Genomic DNA, 20,499 nt, shown 5'->3' on the forward strand with positions numbered 1-20,499 from the left:
GGAGGAGGAGGAGGAGGAGGAGGAGGAGGAGGACGCTGGTCACGGGAGGCCCGGCTCCTCCGCGATGGCCTCCCTTTAGCGCCGTCACACGCACAGATTTCCTAAGAAGCTTCATCCTGAGGCCCCGGGTGGGCTCGATGGGGGACCTTCTCGGGAGACATGACAGCGGTGAAACCCCTGGCAAAATAGCTCCCTTTTTAACAGAAATGGATTTTTATTGATGTCAGAGAGGAAGGGAGAGGGAGAGAAACGGCAATGATGGGGGGCAGGAGGAGGGCCGCTGGGGAGGAGGGAGCAGCCCCCGCTCGTATTTCTTGCTGTGGGTTGCACCACTGGCTCTCCCTCTGGCCGTGCTCCCCCCGCCCCGCCCCCCACCCGTCTCTGTGGCTTTCCCGCTGGTCTTTGCCCGCCAGCGCCAGCTGCGCCAGCCTCAGGTGCAGCAGCTTTGCCCTGCTGAGCCCTGCCTGCCCGGCTCGCTCCTGCGAGACCAGAAAATAAATGGAACGAATGGTTTCCAGCTGGTGTAACAGTTTCCCGGGACGAGGTCAGACTCTGTAGGGACACACGTTCGTCATCCAGGCCCAGGAAAGGGGCACAGTGCGGGCGTTGGTGGAGTTACTGGGCGCGGGAAGAATGGAGAAAAGTCAGCCCTGTGGTCAGAGACCGAGCCCCCAAACTGCCCCATCCCCCACCCCTTCCTGTGCACCTCGTCCGCCTGGCTGGTCGGATCACGGGCTGACCCTCTCCAGGCGGGAGCAGAGCCCTATCACAGCCGCCTGTGCACGCGGAGACGGAAAAACGCGCCGCGGGCCCCCGTCCAGGTGTTAGATGCGGCCGCCGTGGTGTCGGTCCCTGGAGCCGCCCGGGCCCTGGGGTGGGGCCTGCAGGGCGTGCCCCTCGGTGCCCGGCTTCCTTCACTCGACGTGTCCTCCAGGCCCACGGCATTTGTCAGGGCTTCCCTCCCTTAAAGAACAAGATTTTACTGATGTCAGAGCGGAAGGGAGAGGGAACGAGATGGAAACATCCTATATAATAAAAGCCCAGCGACCGAATGGCGGAACGACCAGGACCACTGGTCGGCCAGTCGCTATGACACACACTGACCCCCAGGGGCAGATGCTCAACACCGGAGCTGCCCCTGGGGGTCAGTGCACTCCCACAGTGGGGGCAGCCGCTCAGAGGGTGGTCCGCAGCCGCTGGGCTCACCTGGATGAGCGGCTGCTCCCGCAGCGGGCTGCTCCCCGCAGGCCATGCCCCCCCCCCCCACAGTGCACAAACCCCGTGCACGGTGGTGGTCTGGGGGGTGGGCACGGTGGTGGCCTGGGAAGGAACTGGGTGATGATTTGTGTGGGGACGGAGCCCCCACAGGGGAAAGGTATGCCTCCTGGACAGGCCGTAACCATGACGGCACCTGCTCAGGGCCCTGGCGCTGGGGGGACGGGCGCCCAGGAACCCACACGCTGCCCGGTGTCGGGGCTCACGGCTTCGTGGAGCAGGGCTCGGGGGACGTGGCGTTGCCATCGAGGCCGCCTGGGATCACTTCGCTGCAGTAACTTCCCGCTTCGGTGACTACAGGCCCGACCCCCACCCGGCTCTCGGGTGCCAGGGCCCTGGGGGGACGGGCGTGCTGGGTGGGCGAGGCCTCCGCCAGGTCCCTCGGGGCCTCCTGCTGCCGCTGCCCGAGGCTCCTTTTCCTGCTTCAGGGTTTTCCACGGAACCTCATTCCCGGAAACGCGACTGTGGCCCGAGGAGGTGCCGGGAGCGGCCGGGACACGCGCCCCCTGGCAGGCGCCCGGGGCTTCCGAGAAGCCTGCAGGAAACGCGTGCGGCTGGCGGCCAGCGTTTCCCGAGCTCAGGGAACCGGGACGCCCGCTCTCCTGGCGCTGCCCCGGCCCCGCGTGACCTGCTGGGCGGCCTCTGACCCCGGGGTCACGGTAGACGCCCGTCCGGGCCTGTGCCTCTGGCTCGGGCAGTCGCCGCCCAGGAGCCCACGGGGCGGGCGGGGGCTGCTGGCAGGGGATCCCCTCTCCCCGGTGCTGAGGCCGGGAGCCCACAGTCCGGGCGTCAGGCCGCCCCTGCCCCGCCCCAGGCTCCGGGACCCTCCTTCCCGCCTCTCCCAGCTGCGGGCACTCGGCTCACGGCCACCCCAGCCTTTGCTGCCCAGCCCTTCTCCCCGCGACCCCCCTCGGCCCCCGCTTCCCCGTTAGGACACCGGGCACTAGGCTAGCCCCCCCCCCCCCCCCCCCCCGCCTCTGCCGCCTCCGCCGGCCACAGCGTGGCCTCATCTGAGCCAGCAGCCGCCTCCGAGGCCCTGAGACGTGAGTGTTCGGGCGACACCAGCCCCCGAGCTGCTCCTCATGAGCCGTGAGGACGGCCCGGCCGGTGTGGCTGTGGCTGAGCGTCGACCCGTCAACCAGGGGGTCCCGGGTTCGAATCCAGTCAGGGCACGCGCCCGGGTTGCGAGCTTGATCCCCCGTGTGGGGCGTGCAGGGGCAGCTGATGCTGGTTTCTCTCGAATCGATGTTCCTCTCTCTCCCTCTCCCTTCCTCTCGCGCTAAAAATCAACAAAAACGTTTACAAACATGCGGGAGATGGCCGTCGGGGGCTGGGTAGCTGGGTCCCGGGCCCCGCCCACCTGCCCACCCGCCGAGGTCAGGCCGCTTCCATCGGCCCCACCGGCCCTGTGACGCTGTGAGGGCCGCTCGGCCTCAGCAGCAAACACGTGCGGGGCTCACGCTGCCGCCCCCCAGCTCTGTCTGAACCTCACTGGCCCGCTGGACAGTGGGGAGGACGCACAAGGTCATGGCTTCGGGCTGTGCAGGTGGAGGAAGAGAGAACAGCAGAGCCAGGAGGGACCCTGCCTTTCCAGGCGGCTGGTCCAGTGGGCGGGGGAGGGGGAGGGGCAGGCGGCCACACGGACCCGGTGTCCAGGGGTCCTGGGCTCACGTGGGCCTCTCCGGCCACGCACTGCCCTCCCCCCCAGGACAGCCTCCTCAGGGCTGGCTGTCACTGTCCAGAGCCCGGCCCGCAGTGTCCCTCCCGCTGGCGGCCAGCCCAGCCCCCCATCCTTCCCTGCGGGGCCCTACCGGGAACTGGGGGACAAAGCGGACCTTCCGGCTTCAGCTCAGCGGGAAGAAGGCCTCCTATTGTCCCCCGGAGGAAGGAGCCTTGGGGATTCGGGGAACCCGTGGCCACGTGGCCGCCCGGCTCCCATATAAGGCCCCGCGCCCGCCGCCTCGGCCTCAGCGCTCAGAGCTGGAAGTCCCGCAGCCGCAGCCATGAGGTGCCTCCTGCTCGCTCTCAGCGTGGCCCTGGTGTGCGGCACCCAGGACATGGGCGCCCCCCAGACCAGGGAGGACCTGGACGTCCAGAAGGTCGGGGACGGGGTGCTGTGCATGGGGAGGCTGGGGCGGGGCTGAGTGCAGGGCGGCGGGGGCCTCAGAAGATGGGGAAGCTGGGTGTCCGGGGCCTGCAGGACTCCGCTGGGGCCGCCCTCACAAAGCCCCACGGACGGCGGCTTAAACAGCAGCCACTTAGGGTCTCAGGTCCTGAGGCTGGTCCGAGGCCGGGGGTGGGTGGCTGCCCCCTGCACCCCCCACACGGCCTGCGCTCTGTGCCCGTGTGTCCCCATCTCCCCCGCTTACACGGGACCCGTCAGGCGGGGCCAGGGCCCACCCTCCCTTTAACCTCTTCCAGAACCCATTTCCTTTTTTTATTTGATTAATATTTTTTATTTTTATTGCTTATTATTATTATTTTGAGGGGGGGGAGGGAGAGAGAGAACTACCAATGATGAGGGTCGCTGAGCGACTGCCTCCTGCACGCCCCCCACCGGGGATCGAGCCCCCAACTCGCCCTGACGGGGAATCGAACCCGGGACGCTCAACCACTGAGCCACGCTGCTGGGCAAAGATCTCACCTCCTAGAGTCGTGGTCTGAGGTGCTGGGCTCAGGGCTGCAACGTATGAATCTGGGGGGACACAGTCTAGGCCCCCCCTGGCCTCTCTGCCTCCCCTCACTCACGGAGGCGGCTCTCGGGGTGCTTCTCTGGGCTGAGATGAGTTTAGCTAGAACATTCCTCAGCTCAGCAGAGGAGGGTCCCACAGCAGCCCAGGGGGGTCAGTGAGGGCCCCGCGGACCCAGCCCCCTCCCTAGGGCGGCCTGGGGGAGTTGGGAGTGGGTAGGACTCCGCTGGCCCAGACAGGAGGGTCGGAGAGCCCCCCGGGAGCTGGGGTCCCCGCCCACCCCCCAGTGCAGCTCACGGCCCCTCCCCAGGTGGCCGGGACCTGGTTCTCCATGGCCATGGCGGCCAGCGACCTCGCCCTGCTCAGCACCCAGAACGCCCCCCTGAGGCTGTACGTCAAGGAGCTGAGGCCCACCCCCCAGGGCGACCTGGAGATCATGGTGCACAGATGGTGGGTGTCCGGCTGCGGGGAGGGGGCCGGGTGCCAGGACGGGGGGGGGGGGCGGGCAGGGCTCCTGAGGGGCCCGGCTTCCCGTGGGCGGCATGGAGTCGGGGTCGGGGGTCGGGGGGCACGGCCGGGAGGTTCTGGGCCCCTTGGAGCCCCTGCCCACGGCTCTGGGGCCACAGAGCGACCAGGGTCAGTGTGGGAGAGGCCTGTGTGGAGGCCGCTGGCCAGGGGCAGCGGGGTCGAGGCCGGGGCCCTCCCGCCATGGCCCTGTCTGTCCCTGGGGTTAGGAGGGGGTGGCAGAGAGAGCTGGGGGGGCGGATGGGAACCCAGAGCCATCACTGCCGGGGAACACAGGTCAACGCCCTGAGCAAGACCGAGGGCACCCCAGCCCCTGTCTGTGCTCCAGGGGCGTCGGGAACCTGGTCCCCTGTGGCCACTAGAGGTCCCCGTGGGTGTGGGCCAGCAGGGCACCAGCTCCGGCCGTGGGCCTCCCCGGCGCTGGGGTTGGCTGTCTGACCGCGGAGTCTGAGGGCGGCTCTCGGGACACTGTCTTCCAGGGAGGACGGCAGCTGTGTCCAGGGCAAGATCTTCGGGGAGAAAACCGAGGTCCCTGCTGAGTTCAAGATCAACAGTACGTGCTGCCCGGGCGGACGGCCCCCTCCCTCGGTGCTGCCCCGGGCGGACGGCCCCCTCCCTCGGTGCTGCCCCGGGCGGACGGCCCCCTCCCTCGGTGCTGCCCCGGGCGGACGGCCCCCTCCCTCGGTGCTGCCCCGGGCGGACGGCCCCCTCCCTCGGTGCTGCCCCGGGCGGACGGCCTCCTCCCTCGGTGCTGCTGGGCTCTCGAGAGGTCGGCGTGGAGACCCCATTTCTGTCTTTTTTTTTTAAAAAAAATATTTTTATTGATTTCAGAGAGGAAAGGAGGGGGGGGAGAGAGAGAGAATCATTGATCGGCTGCCTCCTGCACGCCCCACCACCTGGGCACGTGCCCTGTCCAGGAATCGCACCCGGACCCTTCAGTCCACAGGCTGACGCTCACCCACTGAGCCAAACCTGCCAGGCCAACCCCCCTTTCTTAACCAGGACACGGGGTGGGTGGGCCCCTCGGAACGAGTGATGACCGAACCCGGGGCCGGCAGGTGGCGGGCGCTCAGGCCCCTGTGCCCGGGGGCGGCTCGGGGAGTGGCTGGCCGGTCGGGGGCGTAGGAGCCGCTCTCCCGTCCTCACCCGGTGGCCGCGCAGGGGGAGCCGACCCGCACCCCCTCCTGCTGGAGGGAAGAACCCGGACTCACCCACCGCCCGGCCCCCTCCAGGCCTGGGGGACGGCAAGGCGCACGTGCTGGACACCGACTACGAGACCTACGCCTTCCTGTGCCTGGAGAACGCCGCGCCCGCCAAGCAGAGCCTGGCCTGCCAGTACCTGGGTGCGCCAGCCGCCCCGGGGGGAGGGGGTCCCAGGGCCCCGGGGGGAGGGGTCCCATGACTGTGCGGGACAGAACGTAGGTGGGGGGAGGGGACACACATTCAGGCGGGGACGGATAGGGGCGGCGAGCGGACGGTGACTCAGGACCCTTCAGGCTTGGCGGGCGGAGGGCTTCAATGACTCTGCCAAGTGCAAAGTCAGCTGCGAGCACGTCTGTCGCCGTAACGTCCGAGAGCAGACGTGGGGACGTTCCCGGGGCACATGCCTCGGGCCCCCAGGGCTCCCCGTGGGTCACAGCCAGTGTGGGCTGGGAAGACGCTCCCACGGCCGGGGCGGAGGGGCCTTGTCCTCCTGGGACCCTGACCCCCACGTGGCCCTGGGAGGGGGCTGGGCCGAGGGGGACAGGGACCTGGAGGACAGGTGGGCAGAGCCCTGTTCGACCCTGGGAAGCGGGGCTGAGCTCTGCTGACCTCAGATGTCGGGGTGTCCTGCCTGCCTCGTCCCGGGCAAGGTCCCAGCTCCCCCAGTCCAGGGACTGACCCCCGCCCCCCACAGCCAGGACCCCGAAGGTGGACCAGGTGGCCATGGAGCAGTTCGGCCGGGCCATGAAGCTGCTGCCCATACACATCCAGATGGTCTTCACCCCGGCCCAGGCGGAAGGTGACCCTGCCCACCGACCCCTGACCCCTGACCCCCGACCCCCTGCCACGGCCCCCAGTCAAAAGGCCATCGCACTGGGAACGCCTTTCTCCCATGGCGGCCTCCCCATCACCCAGGCTTCTCAGGGGTGGATGGGAGGTGGGGGTGCAGAGCCCCTGAGGTGGGGTCCCCCTGAGACCCCTCTGGTTTCCTGGCCGACCTGTGACCTCCCACGCCGCCCCCCCTCCCGCAGAGAGGTGCCGTGTCTAAGCGAGTCCTGCCGACCCGCCTCCTGGGTAACGTACCTGCCCCGCCCCACATCCTGGGTGTGGGGTCCGGGGGGCCCAGGCTCCGCTCCATCACCCCCCCATCACCCCCCCGCCGCCCTCTGACACCCCTGCCACCTGCCCCCCTGCCACCTGCCGGACCCTGTGGGAAGGGCTGGAGCCTGGGTCCCCTGGGGTCTCGGGGATCGGCTGCAGTGCGCCCACCCTCCGAAGGGCGTGAACTGACCTGTGTCTCCTGTGTCCTGGCCACACGCACCTGCAGTCGCCCTGGGGTCCCGGGCCGGATGTGGGGGCCGGGGGCTGGGAGGGCTGGCGAGGGTTGTCCCCCAGGGCCCCAGGGTCACAGGGACCCTCGTGCATTCCAGGACCTCGGTCCCCCTGCAGGACGACATCACCCCTCCTTCCAGCCAGAGGCCCCAGGAGGGGCTGAGGCCCCAAGGCTGCTGGGCGCTGCCCCCCCTGGGACCAGGCCCCTCCGGCTGCTCCCTGGACCCTCTGCTCTGAGCCCCTCACAATAAAGAGACACATCAGAGCCCGTCTGCTGAGTCTTTCCTGGGGGAGGTGGGGCCGGGCTTAGGGGGGCAGGAGGGCAGGGCAGGGGCAGGGCCGAGCATCACAGGCCCCGACATTCAGGGTCAGCACACAGCAGGCTCCTTTCAGCTGCCAGGACGTGGGCAGCCGAGGCAGCTCAGGGGTTAGCGCTGGGACCCGGCAGCACCCCAGCTGCAGGAAGGGCATGAGCCCTGCCGGTCACGCAGCACAGACACCCGACTGCCCAGGCAGAGCCGACTCGAGTTACCGCCGATCAGATCCTGCCTCTCGAACGGCGGCCCAAGGTCGTCTCCCAGGAGCGGGCGGGCCTTGCTCGGAGGAGACCTGGCACCAGGTCCCTGTGTCTGCACCGCGTCCGCCGCGTCCTCCGCCGATGGAAACAGGACCGTCCCGGAGGGAGGAGCTGCAGGGGGGCAGGCGGGAGGGGGCCTCGCTGCTCCTCACAAACTCCATGGCCTCCCCGGGGAGGAGGCGGGCGGCCGGGAGCCCCCCCCCCCCCAGGAGCCATTCAGACGTGTATGATGTCATGCGCGGCCGCACGATCCCCAACTTAAAGCTCGCTGCTCTGCTCTCTCAGACATGTCGTGAGCCCCAGTGCCTGGCAGGGCCGGACCAATGGCTTCACGGGCGCCCACAGCCCGCAGGCCGGACGGTCCCACCCTGGACTGCAGCAACAGAAGCAGGGATTCTTTTTAAAATATATTTTATTGATTTTTCACAGAGAGGAAGGGAGAAGGATAGAGAGTCAGAAACCCCGATCAGCTGCCTCCTGCACACCCCCCACTGGGGTTGTGCCCGCAACCAAGGTACATGCCCTTGACCGGAATCGAACCTGGGACCCTTCAGTCCACAGGCCGACGCTCTATCCACTGAGCCAAACCGGTTACGGCCAGAAGCAGGGATTTTTAAAGAACAATTTACATGCACGTGACAGTATGTGTGCACATTTAAACATGGACAATCCTATATCAGCAGGCAAGGTACCTGCACGTGAGGGGGTCTGTGTAAGGGTGAAGTCGTGTAGAGAGAACGGGGGCACTTCTGGGAAGAGACCAATGACCAGTATCGACGGGGAGAGAAACGCCAGAGAACCCTGAGCAGAGATGGGACGGCTCCCGGGTTCTCGTCGGTCGGGGGGCCGGCGCCTGCTCCCCCTCTGCTCCGGGCCGAGGGTGCCAGGTTTGCTGAGGCACAGCCGGACGGGGCTGGTGCGAACCAGGAGGAAGGGGCAGCCATCCCGGGGGACAGACACAGACCCTGTTATTATAACTTACGAATAACTCGCTAGCGGGCGAGGCGGAGCACAGGGTGCCGGCCGCTCGGGCAGACGGTGCTCCAGGAGGAGCCGGGGAGGGAGCCAGCCTGCGGGACCCGCACACACGCCTCCCGCCCTCCTCCGCCCCCACGGCTCCCAGGCACGTGCCACGTGCCCAAACCGCCCGGACGGCCCTCCCGCCGCACCCGGCACTCCCTTCTCAGGCGCCAGTGCCCTTCCCCGGCCATGGCTCCGGGACCTGCAGGGCGTCCGGGCGGGACGAGCGGCAGCTGGAGGTCGGACATGAAGACGGGGCCCTGGCTGCCCGGTCGCGCCGCCCTCTGGGCCCCCGTGGTCCTGGCCCTTGGCCTGGGCCTGGCCAGCGCCCAGAGGACCCTGGAGGAGGTGCCCGTGCAGCCCGGCTTTGACGTCCAGAAGGTAACGCTGACACGGCCCAGACGCAGCCCAGGGACCAGGGAGACTCTCCCCGCCCTGCACTCGGCCAGGCCACACGACCCAGCGGGCACGGCGGGTGGGCTGAGTACAGGAGGGGCTACAGGAGGGGGGAGCAGAGGGGGGGCAGTGAGGCCTGGGGGGGGGCTGACCACACCCCGCTCCCACCTGGGCCACGGGCACCCGCCAATCCCCCATCCATCCCCCGGGACTGGAGGCTGCGGACCCTCCCCACCTGCACCTGCACCCACAGGTGGCCGGGCGCTGGCTGACCCTCCGGCTGGCCTCCAGCCGGGCACACCTGGTCTCCCCCGACGACCCCCTGAGGCTGGCTCTGCGTTCCATCAAGATGCGGGACGGGGACCTGGAGTTCGTCTTGTTCTGGACGTAAGTGTGGCCCCCGCAGGTCCTGAGGGTGGGGTGCTGGGGGGCCTCCCAAGATGTTGGCATCGGCACCGAGCTGGGGCTGGAGACGCTGCCCTGAGCCGGCTCAGGTGACCCTTAGGCTCCGAAGCTCTGAGGGAGGGCAGGCGGGAGAGACCACACCAGCTGTCTCGCGGCTCAGCCCATCCTGCCCATCAGCTGGGTCCCAGGTGGGCGGGCTGGCCGGCGGCACCGGTTGGGTCCTCATGGAAGAGCTGGTGACACGGGACAAGTGTGCTGACTCAGTGATACCGCAGCCGCGCCCGTGGCGTCAAAGACTGTCATGGCCGCGTCCTTGCCAGACGCGGTGGCCCACTCCCACCATTAGCAACTGCAGGCCCCGGGATGGGGGACATGGGCGGGGGACAAGGGGGGCCTACAGGGGTGCTCTGTGCATGGAGCCAAGTGATGTGGATGCCCGTCCTGGGGCCCCGCCCGAGACCTGAGGCCCGGGGACAGACAGGGTCCAGCACCTCCGGGGGTTCCAGCTCCTTCCCAGCCAGGAGCCCGGCCCTCACTGCAGCCTCCAGCCTCCCCTGCCCCCGTGGGCCTGCCCTCCTGTCCCAGTTGGTGGCCCTAGAGGGCCTGAGGGGCCAAGAGCCTCCCGGGGCCTCAGGGGGAGCAGTCTGAGCTGGCACCACGAGGGGGCGGGGACAGGGACAAGGACAGGGACAGGCAGCCACGGCGAGCTCCTCTCCTTCCCCAGGGCGGAGACGATGTGCAGAGGTGTCCACGTCACCATCCACCCGACTGGGCTCCCGGGCCAGTACCGCGGATCCTGTGAGTCCCGCCCCGGCCGAGTCCCTCGCCGGGGGAGGGGACGCCCGATGCCCTAGCCTGGCTGTGGGGGCAGGGCCGGGGCCAGAGGGAGCCGTCCCTCTTCCTGCCCGTGTCCATGGGCAGCCCACGGGCAGGTCCGGGCGCGGGGGCGGAGACAGGCCCCCTGTCACTGGCTGGGTCTGTCCCCACAGTTGAGGGAGGAGCCCGCATGCACGTCCGCTTCGTCAGCACCAGCAGCGACTACAGCAGCCTCATTCTCTACGTCCGCGTTGAGGAGAGCGGGGACGGCGGGGACGGGGGCGAGGTCACCAGCCTGTGGGCGCTGCTGGGTAGGTGGTGTCTCCCCCAATGCTGGATACCCCCCACCCCATCTGCCCAAGACCTGTGTTTAGTGCCTGCTGCTCTGAGGCGCGGGTGTCAGCCTGGGCTGCTCAGCACGCACCCTCATGCCCCTTGGATGGGTGCCCTGGCCCCCCAGGCCCATCCGTCCACCTCACACTCACACACCCACCGCATCTCATCCCCTCCGTGCTGCCTGTGGGCGTGTCCTGGAGCTGGAGTCTCCATGGACAGATGGGAGAAGCCTCCTGGGGGTGTCGGGGGGAACACTAGATAGAGGTGAGGGAGGGGCCCGGCGTCTGAGACTGGGCCCAGGGAGCCCAGGGGTGGGGGCCACACCACCAGGGTCCCGCAGGCCGGGAGGGGTCAGCGGGGTAGGGGTGGGCACCGGGTCACAGGGAGACCCCTGAGTGCAGTGGGGACCCTCTGGCTGGCCTCGCCTCAGGGGTAGATCCTGGCTCCCAGGAGCCGGGATCCCCTCTGCCGTTGGAGCACAGCCCGTGTGGGCTGAGGGCCGTGCCCAGGGTGCCAACCTGGCCGGCGGGCATCAGCTCAGGCCTGGCCAGGAGCCGGGGGGAGGGGCCAAATCTGAGCATAGCTTCTGGGCTCTCGGCCCCTCACCACCAGCCCCTCTGATCGCAGCCAGACGCTTGCCCGGGGACCCCCAGTGGCTGCGAAGGTACCTGGGGTACGTGAGGGAGTTCCAGCTGCAGGAGGCCCCCGTCTTCAACCTAGAGGGTAAGTGCTACCCCGACTGCACCCAGGACACTGCGCAGGGTTAGGGTTAGGGTTAGGGTTAGGGTTAGGGCTAGGGTTAGGGTTAGGGTTAGGGTTAGGGCTAGGGTTAGGGTTAGGGTTAGGGTTAGGGTTAGGATTAGGGTTAGGGTTAGGGTTAGGGTTAGGGTTAGGGCTAGGGCTAGGGTTAGGGTTAGGGTTAGGGTTAGGGTTAGGGTTACGGTTAGGGCTAGGGCTAGGGTTAGTGTTAAGGTTAGGGATAGGGATAGGGTTAGGGTTAGTGTTAAGGTTAGGGCTAGGGTTAGGGTTAGGGTTAGGGCTAGGGCTAGGGCTAGGGTTAGTGTTAAGGTTAGGGATAGGGATAGGGTTAGGGTTAGTGTTAAGGTTAGGGCTAGGGTTAGGGTTAGGGTTAGGGCTAGGGCTAGGGTTAGGGTTAGTGTTAAGGTTAGGGATAGGGATAGGGTTAGGGTTAGGGTTAGGGCTAGGGCTAGGGTTAGGGTTAGTGTTAAGGTTAGGGCTAGGGTTAGGGTTAGGGTTAGGGCTAGGGCTAGGGTTAGGGTTAGTGTTACGGTTAGGGATAGGGATAGGGTTAGGGTTAGGGTTAGGGTTGGGGTTAGGGTTTAGGGTCAGAGCTTAGTGTTATGTTTTGGGTTAGGGTTAGGGTTAGGGCTAGGGCTAGGGTTAGGGTTAGTGTTACGGTTAGGGTTAGGGTTAGGGTTAGGGTTGGGGTTAGGATTTAGGGTCAGAGCTTAGTGTTATGTTTTGGGTCATAAGTGGAAATGGTGAATATTCTTTGTAAAATCTGGGTTTGCAGTGGAGGAAGCCCTTCTAATTCCCCGTGTTCTTTCCCTCCGCAGCCCAGTGTCCTCCTCCTGAAGCTTACATCCGCCCCCTCCCCTGAGTTTCCTGCCTCCTTCCCCAGCTGCCAGCTGCCTTTCCACCGTCTGCTGCCTGAAGCCCTTCCAGCCTGTGCCCGCCTCACCCTCTTTGTCCCTTTCCTGGCTTCTCCTTGGCTTTGGGTCACCAGGTCCTCTGAAGCCATGGCTGAGGGGCCCACAGCCCCTGCCAGCCTGGCCCGGGCTGAGGTCACTGGGTGGTGAGGAGGAGCCGGTGGCCTGGACTCAGCATTACAGTCCAGCGGACAGAGCCACGGGGGCCTTCGCTGGGAAGGTGGCCCCGTTCAGGGCCTGGCTGGCACCCCTCTGACCTGCCGCCTCCTGGGTCTGCTCTGGGACAGTCCCCGCCCGGTGAGAGGGGCCGTGAGTGACCTGCTGCCCTGAAGAGCCGGGTGAAGAGCCCTGGCACCTGCACGCAGGTGAGCTGAGCCCGGTCACGCCCTCTCTGAGCGCCAGGGGCCCTGTGAGGGCGTGGCCTAGAGGCGGGTGCCCACCTCTGCTTGGACGAGCCAGGGCTCACCCACCGGCCAGGCCGTCTCTTAGGAAACTGGGTCGGGTGAGAGCCTCCATCCTTACATCTGGAAATGCCGGGAGACAGGTCTGACCAGCTCCTGCCCCAGCGACGCCCTCAGTGGGCAGGCCTCCCGCAGGCCAGCAGGGCGGCCACCTGTGCGGGTTCCGCATGAGGATCAGCTGTGAGCGGCCCACAGCCTCCTCGGAACCGGAAACGGACGTGGAACAGAAACGGACGCATTTGGTCACACGGCACAGGCGCACGCGCGGCGGGAACCTCGCACGGAGACAGTGCCCCAGTCCTGACTCTGGGCCCCGGGAAGGCGACTTGAATACACAGACCCGCGATCTCCTGCCTCGTCTCCAAGTGGAACGTTAACAGCCCCGGGTTAGCCTGCACCTTTGAAGCCACCCGATCCGTATCCCGACCACAAGTTTTCCCCAAACTGCAAACCCGATCAAAGCGCCGCCCCAGGGAGACAAGGTTTGGACGTGCTTTAGAGAGGAGTCGTGCCATCTGATCTTGTGGGCAGTTAGACAGGCGTGTGCAGAGCAGAACCGTGGGCCGGGCAGAACCGCGGGCCGGGCAGAACCGCGGGCTGGCAGAACCCATGGGCCAGCAGAACCGTGGGCCGGTTCGGGCATTTTTGAACTTGCTAGAGAAATGCCAGGAGTCTCCCCGTCCCGCCCTCACCGCCCCCCACCCCGGGGAACCCAGGGCTGCTTGAGAACACAGTTCTGCTCTGAGCGATTCTCCACCCCCCGTGGCCTCCGCAGCTGCCCCCTCTCCAGAGCTGGGCCCGTCTCTCCTTAACCATCAACAGCCCGGCCGGCCTCCCTCCCTCCGTTGCTCAGTGGTTAGCGGTCGGCCCTCGGACTGAAGGGTCCCGGGTGCGTTTCTGGTCAAGGGCACATACCTCCGTCACAGGCTGCAGCCCTGGCCCCTGTTGGGGCGCATGCAGGAGGCAGCCCATGGACATGTCTCTCTCACATCGATGTTTCTCCCCCCCCCCCTTCCACTCTCACTAAAACCCAATGGGAAAAAAATCCTTGGGTGCGGATTCACAATAAAACAGAGATAAAATGCCTGCAGCTTTAAAAAACGCACCCGAGATCAATAAAGGAAGGAGATGTTGGCAGAAAGTCCGTCTGTCCGGCCACACGGCAAACGGAGTGACGGAGGGTTAGCGGCAAATGGCCCCAAACCGCGAACCACGCCGGGGCCCCAGGAGTGGCCTCGCGAGTGTTCACCCCCCTTCACACCTCACCTTTCCCCCTCTGCGTCGACATAACGGAGTCTTTCTCCATGAAAAAATGTTTATTTTCTGCCTCCGAGATTATCTGCCGGCTACCTAGCATATACAGAACATTGCCGTGCATGAAACACTACATCGGCCTCTGAGTCTTTATCCGGCTGTGGCCCAGCGGGGTGGCCGATGATCGCCAGGAGGACGGCTCGGGCCGGCGGGGCGCGCGGCTCTGTCCGGGCGGGGCGGCCGGCGGTGTCGGTGCCGGGAGCCCCGGGAGCCCCGGGAGCCAGCCAGCGAGGGGGGCGGTCACAGGTCCCGCTTGGCCAGCTGCAGCACCTTGACGAGCTGCACCTGCAGGGGCGGGTGCAAGTCGGCGTCCCAGTTGTACTCGGGCGACAGCAGCCGGGTGGGCTTGTGCAGGAAGAAGTACTTGTTCAGGTGGCTCTCGTAGGTGCTGTTGAGCCCCTGCCGGGCGTCCTGCAGCACGCCGCCCAGGTAGGCCCGCACCAGGTCCAGCACCCGCGCGGGCGTGCCCCCCACCACCGCGCCGTCGTAGAAGAAGTCGCCCTGGCCGAAGGGGATGCAGGCCGCGGAGCGGGGCCGCCGCTCGTAGGGGAGGTGGCGCCGGTCCCGGAAGTACCACCAGGCGTGCAGCTGGGCCACGGCCGCGCCCAGCGCCTCAGCCCCCATGTCGCCCTGGAAGACGCGGTCCACGCTCATGCTGAACAGGAAGTCCACCTCCCCCCGGATGTGGCTGAGGATGTACTCGCCCAGGTTCTTCATGCGGGACAGGCTGGGGTCCGGCCACCAGCTGTCCGGCCGGATGGCCAGGGCCCGCACGGTGCGCAGGGGCTCGGGGGGCAGGGCCGGCAGCTGGTACCAGTCCTCCACCAGGACGTAGGTGACCACGCGGAAGCCGGGCATGAAGTGCTTGTTGGCCGACTGTAAGAAGGGCTCCAGGTACTGGTCGGCGGCCCTGCCAACGGGGGCACCGGTGGGGGGATGCGGGGAACGGGGTGGGGGGGGCGGAGGGGTGGGGTGGGGGGCGGGCCTCTCAGGGCGGCGGGGACAGCGTCTGAGAGCCGTGGGCCGGGCGAGAAGAGCCGTCAGACTTTGGGGACAACAGCTGGAGAGAGAACTAGTGCTGAGTGGCTGTCGGTACCAAGTTCCCGACCCAGCCCTGGCCTGTGTGCTCAGTGGTTAGAGCGCCGGCCCCGGACCTAAGGGTCTTGGGTTCGATTTCTGTTCCAGGGCACATACCTGGGTTGCAGGTTTGATCCCTGGCATCAGTCGGGGCACATGCAGGAGACAACCAATCGATGTGTCTCTCACATCAATGTTTCTGTCTGTCTGTCTCTCCCCACTCTCTCCCTCCCTTCCATTCTCTCTAAAAATCAATGGAGCCCGGCCAGTGTGGCTCAGTGGTTGAGTGTTGACCTGTGAACCAGGAGGTCAGGGTTTGATTCCCGGTCGGGGCACAGGCCTGGGTTGCGGGTTCGATCCCCAGTGGGGGGTGTGCAGGAGGCAGCCGATCCATGATTCTCTCTCATCACTGATGTTTCTCTCTCTCCCCCTCTCCCTTCCTCTCTGACATCAATATAAATATTTTTTCTAAAAATAAATAAAATAAATAAAGATCAACGGGAAAAACTGGGTGAAGATTAACAACAGAAAAGGCAATGACCCAGCCGGACGGGGCGATGGCCAGGGCCCAGGAGCCCAGTCACGGGCCGACCAGCAGCTCTCCGAGGCCGAAGGGCCCCGGTGCCCGTCGATCTCTGGAACAGGGCAAAGGGCAGAGGCGCGCGGCCCTACCTGCCGGCGGCGAAGACCACCAGGCCCACGGTGAGGTTCTGCCTCTGGTAGTGCCGCCCCAGCACCTGCCTGTCGAAGGTGCCCTCCCAGATGACGGGGGCCAGCCAGTCAGTGGTGGTCACGACGTCGGGCCGCTTCCTGTGGGCAGATGAGTGAGTGGCAGCTGCAGGGGGCGGGCCTGTGCTGACCGTGAGGCCGCGGACACTGGCACCACCTCCTACCCCCACCCCCCCCTTTTCCTACAGGGTCTGGGTGCTTTTTAAATCCTCACCGAGGATACTTTCCACTGATTTTAGAGAGAGTGGAAGGGAGGGAGGGGAGAGAGAGAGAGACATGGATTGTGCCTCCTGCACACACTCCAACTGGGGCCAGGGATTGAGCCTGCAGCTGAGGTGCGTGGCCTCAACCGGAATCGAACCCGGTACCCTTTAGTCCACAGGCTGGCGCCCTAGCCACTGGGCCACCCCGGCCGGGGCGGGAGGCGCCTTTCTAGCCTCCCCTCACGCTCTGCGTCCGCCTCTGCAGTCAGCAGACATGGGGTGACCGTCTGCCTCTGCAGTCAGCAGACATGGGGTGACCGTCCGCCTCTGCAGTCAGCAGACATAGGGTGACCGTCCGCCTCTGCAGTCAGCAGACATGGGGTGACCGCTCCAGACAGTGTTGGACGTGCTCTCACTAACAGGGGTCCAGGGTGCTGGCGTGGAGCTGGCCCACAGGTGAGAGCCGGCGCCGGCTCCCGTCCCGGGCTCTGTCGGTGACACAGCCGAGCATCGCACCGAGCCCACCCACTCGCGATCAGACGAAAAGCTCTCAGAAACACGGCGAGGCAGGGTGACCTCCACCTGACAGAGAACATCTGTGACATCGCAGCTGCCGTCATGCTCAGCGGTGAGAGGCCGCCGGCCCCCCCTCCCCCCAGCCGGGCGAGGCAGGGGGCCGCTCACCAGCCCGCCCTCGGCAGACGTGCGCCAGCCCCGGCAAGAAGGCAAGAAAGGAAAAAGCCCGCCGCGGGGCTCAGTGCTGAGCATCCACCTAGGAACCAGGAGGTCACAGTCTGATTCCCGGTCAGGGCACAGGCCCGGGTTGGGGCTCGATCCCCAGCGGGGGGCGTGCAGGAGGCGGCCGGTCCATGGTTCTCTCTCATCGTTGATGTTTCTCTCTCTCCCTCTCCCTTCCTCTCTGAAATCACTGGAAGTATTTACGAGAGAAAAGGAATAGCGGCTTCGATCGGAAGGAAAACACGTACGGCCCCTGTTGGCAGGTGACCGGTGTCCACCCAGAACCCTCACGGGGAAGCGGCCCCCTCCCCACATCGAGTCGCCCCGTTCCTACCTGGGGTCGAACCAGTCCGAGAGCCGGAGCTCCGCCCCCCGGTTCCTGGGGCAGAGGGAGACGGCGTTAGCTGTAACCACGCGGTCGGCAAACGCTTGCCCAGCCCCCGGCCTGGCGGCTGCTGGCGCCGTGTGGATAGCCGTGCAGGTCCAGCCCAGCGCCCGCCCCGGGGACGCTGACCAGAGGAGCCCAGTGGTCCCCGAGGGAGGTGCTGGCGGGGACGGGGCTGCTGGGAGCCTCAGAGGCACCGTCCACCCACCTGGTGGGGAGAGCGCCCACCTGGCCTGGAGGGAGCCGGTGGTCAGGGACGGGTTAGGGTGAGCGGGTGACGGCCGGGGGGAGGGCGAGGGGGGTCAGGGGGGCACGTGGTGGGGAGGATTAAACCCCGACCAACAGCCGTTAGAGTGTGTGTGTCCGGACCACATGCAGGTTCAGCTCACGCTCATCGCCCAGCAGTGCCTTGACTGTGCGTCTACGTCCGTGGTTCTCACCCTTGGCTGCACGTGAGAATCGCCTGGGAATCTTTAAAATCCTGATTTCCCGGCCTCATCCTCCGGAAATTCTGTTTCTTTGTTACTAATGCTGTGGCCCCACCCCATCACAAAGAGACAGAATTTCCGGAGGATGAGGCCCAGAAATCAGGATTTTAAAGATTCCCAGGCGATTCTCATGTGCAGCCAAGGTTGAGAACCGCTGGTCTGCGTGGAGGTGGAGTGTGACTGTGCCTCTCAGTTAATTATGTAGCCGTCAGCTCCGTAGGCACCGCCGGCCGTCACCTGGGCCATTTGGTAAAGACGAGAACCGGGTCTGAGGGCGTCCGTCCCCACGTTATCAGAGGTGTCCAGCCCGGCGGCCGGCGGGGCCCAGGGGCTGAGCGTCCACCTCCGAACCAGGCGTCACGGCTGGATCCCGGCCAGGGCCCCCGTGCTGTCCACTCCCGGCTCCTCTCCGAGGCCGGCTCTCAGCCCAACCCCTGCCCGCCCGCCCAACTGTTTCCCATCCAGCCCAGCCGCCTGCGGTCAGCCGGCTCCGCACAAACCGCAGCCACATGCGCTCCCGAGCTGGCAGACCGGGCCCTGCCCTCGGGCCCTGAGCCTCGGCGCCCTCCCAGCTGCTGGACGCCAGCGGGCAGCCGTCCCCACTGTCTCCCAGTGCCGCCTCTCCGGCCGCGTTTACCTGAGGTGGCGCCCTGCCCACAGGAGCGAGAGGGCCAGAGAGACCAGCAGCAGGAGTTTCCTCTTGGAGCCCCTTCTCATCTGGGGGAGGAGCGGGGAGAGGGCGGGAGTTACACCGGACGCTCAGCCTGCAGCCTCCTCTGGGCACTGAGGGCTCCTCACCACGCCAGCTCACTGCATAGAGCAGCTGCAGGGCCTGGCGGGCGCGGCTCAGGGGTTAGCGTCGACCCTGAACCAGCGGGTCACGGATTGGTGGGCTCGATCCCCAGTGGGGGGCGTGCAAGAGGCAGCTGATCCATGATTCTCTCTCATCATAGGTGTTTCTATCTCTCTCTCCCTCTCCCTTCCTCTCTGAAATCAACCAATCAATAGCCTTTATGTAATAAAAGGCTAATATGCAAATCGACCGAATGGCGGAACCACCAGTCACTATGACCTGCACTGACCGCCGGGGGCAGACGCTCAACGCAGGAGCTGGTGGTCAGTGGCTCCCAATTAATCAACCTGCTTCTCTCCACCGCTTGCAACGTGGCTACTAGGAAACGGGCCGTTGCCACTGTGGCTTCTGGTGTTTCCCTCGGACAGGCCACCCATCCGGGCGGTGCCCACGCCCCCTCGCCGTGCAGCTGAAGAAGTGCCACAGGGTGGGTCGGACGGGGCCCTCCATCAGACGTCCCTCCCCCAGGGGCACCCTCACCGTGGTTAGAGGCGGAGGAGGCGCTCCAGGAGGACGGGTGCTCCGAGCTCCGGCTCTGGGTCTCTGCCCCCCTCCTTGCTCCTGGGGCTGGGCCTTCCTCACTGTGAGGTCACAGGCCCTTGGATGACGTGAGTGAGCCGGCCGCAGTCTCAATGCTCCGCTGGTTGCCGGGCGACGGCCCGTCCGGTTGAGTAACTAAAGGTGTTTGTAAATGTGCTGCTTCCTCTGTGGCCCCCGCCCAGGGACCGACCTGCTTCCAGGAGGAATCTGCGTGGGGTGTGTTCACGCAGGTGGCAGCGGGTGTGGCAGGGGTGTGGGCGGGGCCTCCGTCTGCATCCTCTGACAATGTCCATTCCCCGAGGGCCCCCCTGCTCTTTTTTTCTTAAAAAACTTTAAAAAAAAAAAAAAAATATATATATATATATATATATATATATATATATAATTTCTTTATTGATTTCAGAGAGGAAGGGAGAGACATCAATGATGAGAGAGAATCATCGATCAGCTGCCTCCTGCACGCCCCCCCTGGGGATGGAGCCCACAACCTGGGCATGTGCCCTTGACCAGAATCGAACCCGGACCTCCTGGCTCACAGGTCGATGTCAACCATGGAGCGGCGCCGGCTCTTCGGGGAGTTCCACGCCTCCGCCTCCGCCTCCTGCGCTGCCCCTCGTGCCGAGACCGTCAGATGCGTGAAGGCAGGTGGTCTCGGCCGTCCCCACTGTGAGACGCCGCCTGGACGTGAGGCCCTAGTGCATCTGCGGTCTTTATTTGAAAATAAATTCCGTTTTCTTCTGGAGAGAGCGGCCTGCACACGCGGTGTGCTCGTGGCCCGCGGTCGCCGTGACCGGAGAGCAGGCCCTGGGCTGGAGCACAGGATGTCTTTCCTCGCCGTTGTGGGGCCGAACCCGCCACTGCGGTGTCAGGGCCGCGCTCCGCCGGCTCCGGGCGGGGGACAGAGCCCCTCCACCTCTGTCCCCACGTGACGTCCGCCCTGTGTGTGTCCGTGTCTCCGTGGCGGCCTCCCTGCTGCCCAGCCGTGTCCACGCTCGCGGCCCCCGGGAAGCTGGGGGGACAGCGCCGAGGGCATCGCTCTGAGGCCTGAGGTTCTGGGAGACTCTGGCGTGGGCTGCCTGGAGCCTGGTCGGTGCTTAATGAACAAGGAATCGCCCGATCGACAGCGGACCTCTGCTCGGTGCTTAAACGGGGTTTGGTGTCCAGTGTCCTGCAGCCTCCCCTCCCCGACCACCAACCCCCCTGGCGCCTGAACACCGTGCGAGGAGACGGGGACGCCCCAGCACAGCGCTGGGACCCCGGCCGGGACGGGGACAGGGTGGAGGCCAGGCCACCTCCGTCTGACCTCACGTCTGTGTCCTTCGGCCCTCACGCCTCAACCCCGAGTCCCTCCCCCTCGGGAGTTATCCCGTCCAGGACCTGGTGGAGTTTCACCCCGAAGTCACAGTGATGTCCCCGAGGCCAGGGCACCCCACACAGCGTCCTGCACATGAGGCTACACGGGGCCC

At 66.2% G+C, this 20,499-nt stretch overlaps 3 protein-coding genes across 5 annotated transcripts; 2 read left to right on the forward strand and 1 right to left on the reverse strand.

The window, feature by feature from the left end:
- Positions 1-3,228: 3,228 nt before the first annotated feature.
- On the forward strand, positions 3,229-7,290 carry LOC118655288 (beta-lactoglobulin-like). The gene is made up of 7 exons (XM_036306932.1): positions 3,229-3,374; positions 4,276-4,415; positions 4,970-5,043; positions 5,723-5,833; positions 6,388-6,492; positions 6,725-6,767; positions 7,124-7,290. Exons 1-6 carry the CDS (start codon positions 3,279-3,281, stop codon positions 6,739-6,741), a joined length of 543 nt encoding a protein of 180 aa, XP_036162825.1. The 5' UTR covers positions 3,229-3,278; the 3' UTR covers positions 6,742-6,767; positions 7,124-7,290.
- A 1,501-nt stretch (positions 7,291-8,791) lies between these two features.
- LOC118655341 (lipocalin) lies at positions 8,792-14,093 on the forward strand. Of its 3 annotated transcripts, none has more exons than XM_036307043.1 (6): positions 8,792-9,003; positions 9,272-9,405; positions 10,148-10,221; positions 10,413-10,550; positions 11,188-11,298; positions 12,153-14,093. In XM_036307043.1, exons 1-6 carry the CDS (start codon positions 8,812-8,814, stop codon positions 12,194-12,196), a joined length of 693 nt encoding a protein of 230 aa, XP_036162936.1. In that variant the 5' UTR covers positions 8,792-8,811; the 3' UTR covers positions 12,197-14,093. The 3 variants fall into 3 exon arrangements, with proteins under 3 accessions (XP_036162936.1, XP_036162937.1, XP_036162938.1); XM_036307044.1 differs by having other exon boundaries at positions 11,203-11,298; XM_036307045.1 differs by having other exon boundaries at positions 11,207-11,298.
- A 167-nt stretch (positions 14,094-14,260) lies between these two features.
- GLT6D1 (glycosyltransferase 6 domain containing 1) lies at positions 14,261-18,870 on the reverse strand. Its single transcript, XM_036306855.1, has 5 exons — positions 18,781-18,870; positions 18,278-18,357; positions 17,102-17,146; positions 15,770-15,907; positions 14,261-14,930 (listed from the first exon to the last, which is right to left on the reverse strand). Exons 1-5 carry the CDS (start codon positions 18,868-18,870, stop codon positions 14,261-14,263), a joined length of 1,023 nt encoding a protein of 340 aa, XP_036162748.1.
- Between the last annotated feature and the right edge of the window lie 1,629 nt (positions 18,871-20,499).

This window comes from Myotis myotis, unplaced genomic scaffold (assembly GCF_014108235.1).
Source record: "Myotis myotis isolate mMyoMyo1 unplaced genomic scaffold, mMyoMyo1.p scaffold_m19_p_44, whole genome shotgun sequence".
NCBI classification, from domain to species: domain Eukaryota; kingdom Metazoa; phylum Chordata; class Mammalia; order Chiroptera; family Vespertilionidae; genus Myotis; species Myotis myotis.

What these genes read in the sequence shown, in the direction of transcription:
- LOC118655288 (XM_036306932.1), top strand. Translation starts at nt 3,279, where the DNA reads ATGAGGTGCCTCCTGCTCGCTCTCAGCGTGGCCCTGGTGTGCGGCACC. An exon ending in GAGATCATGGTGCACAGATG is followed by an intron (nt 4,416 to 4,969) that starts GTGGGTGTCCGG and finishes ACTGTCTTCCAG; the next exon opens with GGAGGACGGCAGCTGTGTCC. An exon ending in CCTGGCCTGCCAGTACCTGG is followed by an intron (nt 5,834 to 6,387) that starts GTGCGCCAGCCG and finishes CGCCCCCCACAG; the next exon opens with CCAGGACCCCGAAGGTGGAC.
- GLT6D1 (XM_036306855.1), bottom strand. Translation starts at nt 18,870, where the DNA reads ATGGGTGGCCTGTCCGAGGGAAACACCAGAAGCCACAGTGGCAACGGC. An exon ending in TGGGCAGGGCGCCACCTCAG is followed by an intron (nt 17,147 to 18,277) that starts GTAAACGCGGCC and finishes CCTCTGCCCCAG; the next exon opens with GAACCGGGGGGCGGAGCTCC. An exon ending in GTGGTCTTCGCCGCCGGCAG is followed by an intron (nt 14,931 to 15,769) that starts GTAGGGCCGCGC and finishes CCCCGTTGGCAG; the next exon opens with GGCCGCCGACCAGTACCTGG.
- LOC118655341 (XM_036307043.1), top strand. Translation starts at nt 8,812, where the DNA reads ATGGCTCCGGGACCTGCAGGGCGTCCGGGCGGGACGAGCGGCAGCTGG. An exon ending in CCGGCTTTGACGTCCAGAAG is followed by an intron (nt 9,004 to 9,271) that starts GTAACGCTGACA and finishes CTGCACCCACAG; the next exon opens with GTGGCCGGGCGCTGGCTGAC. An exon ending in GAGTTCGTCTTGTTCTGGAC is followed by an intron (nt 9,406 to 10,147) that starts GTAAGTGTGGCC and finishes CTCCTTCCCCAG; the next exon opens with GGCGGAGACGATGTGCAGAG.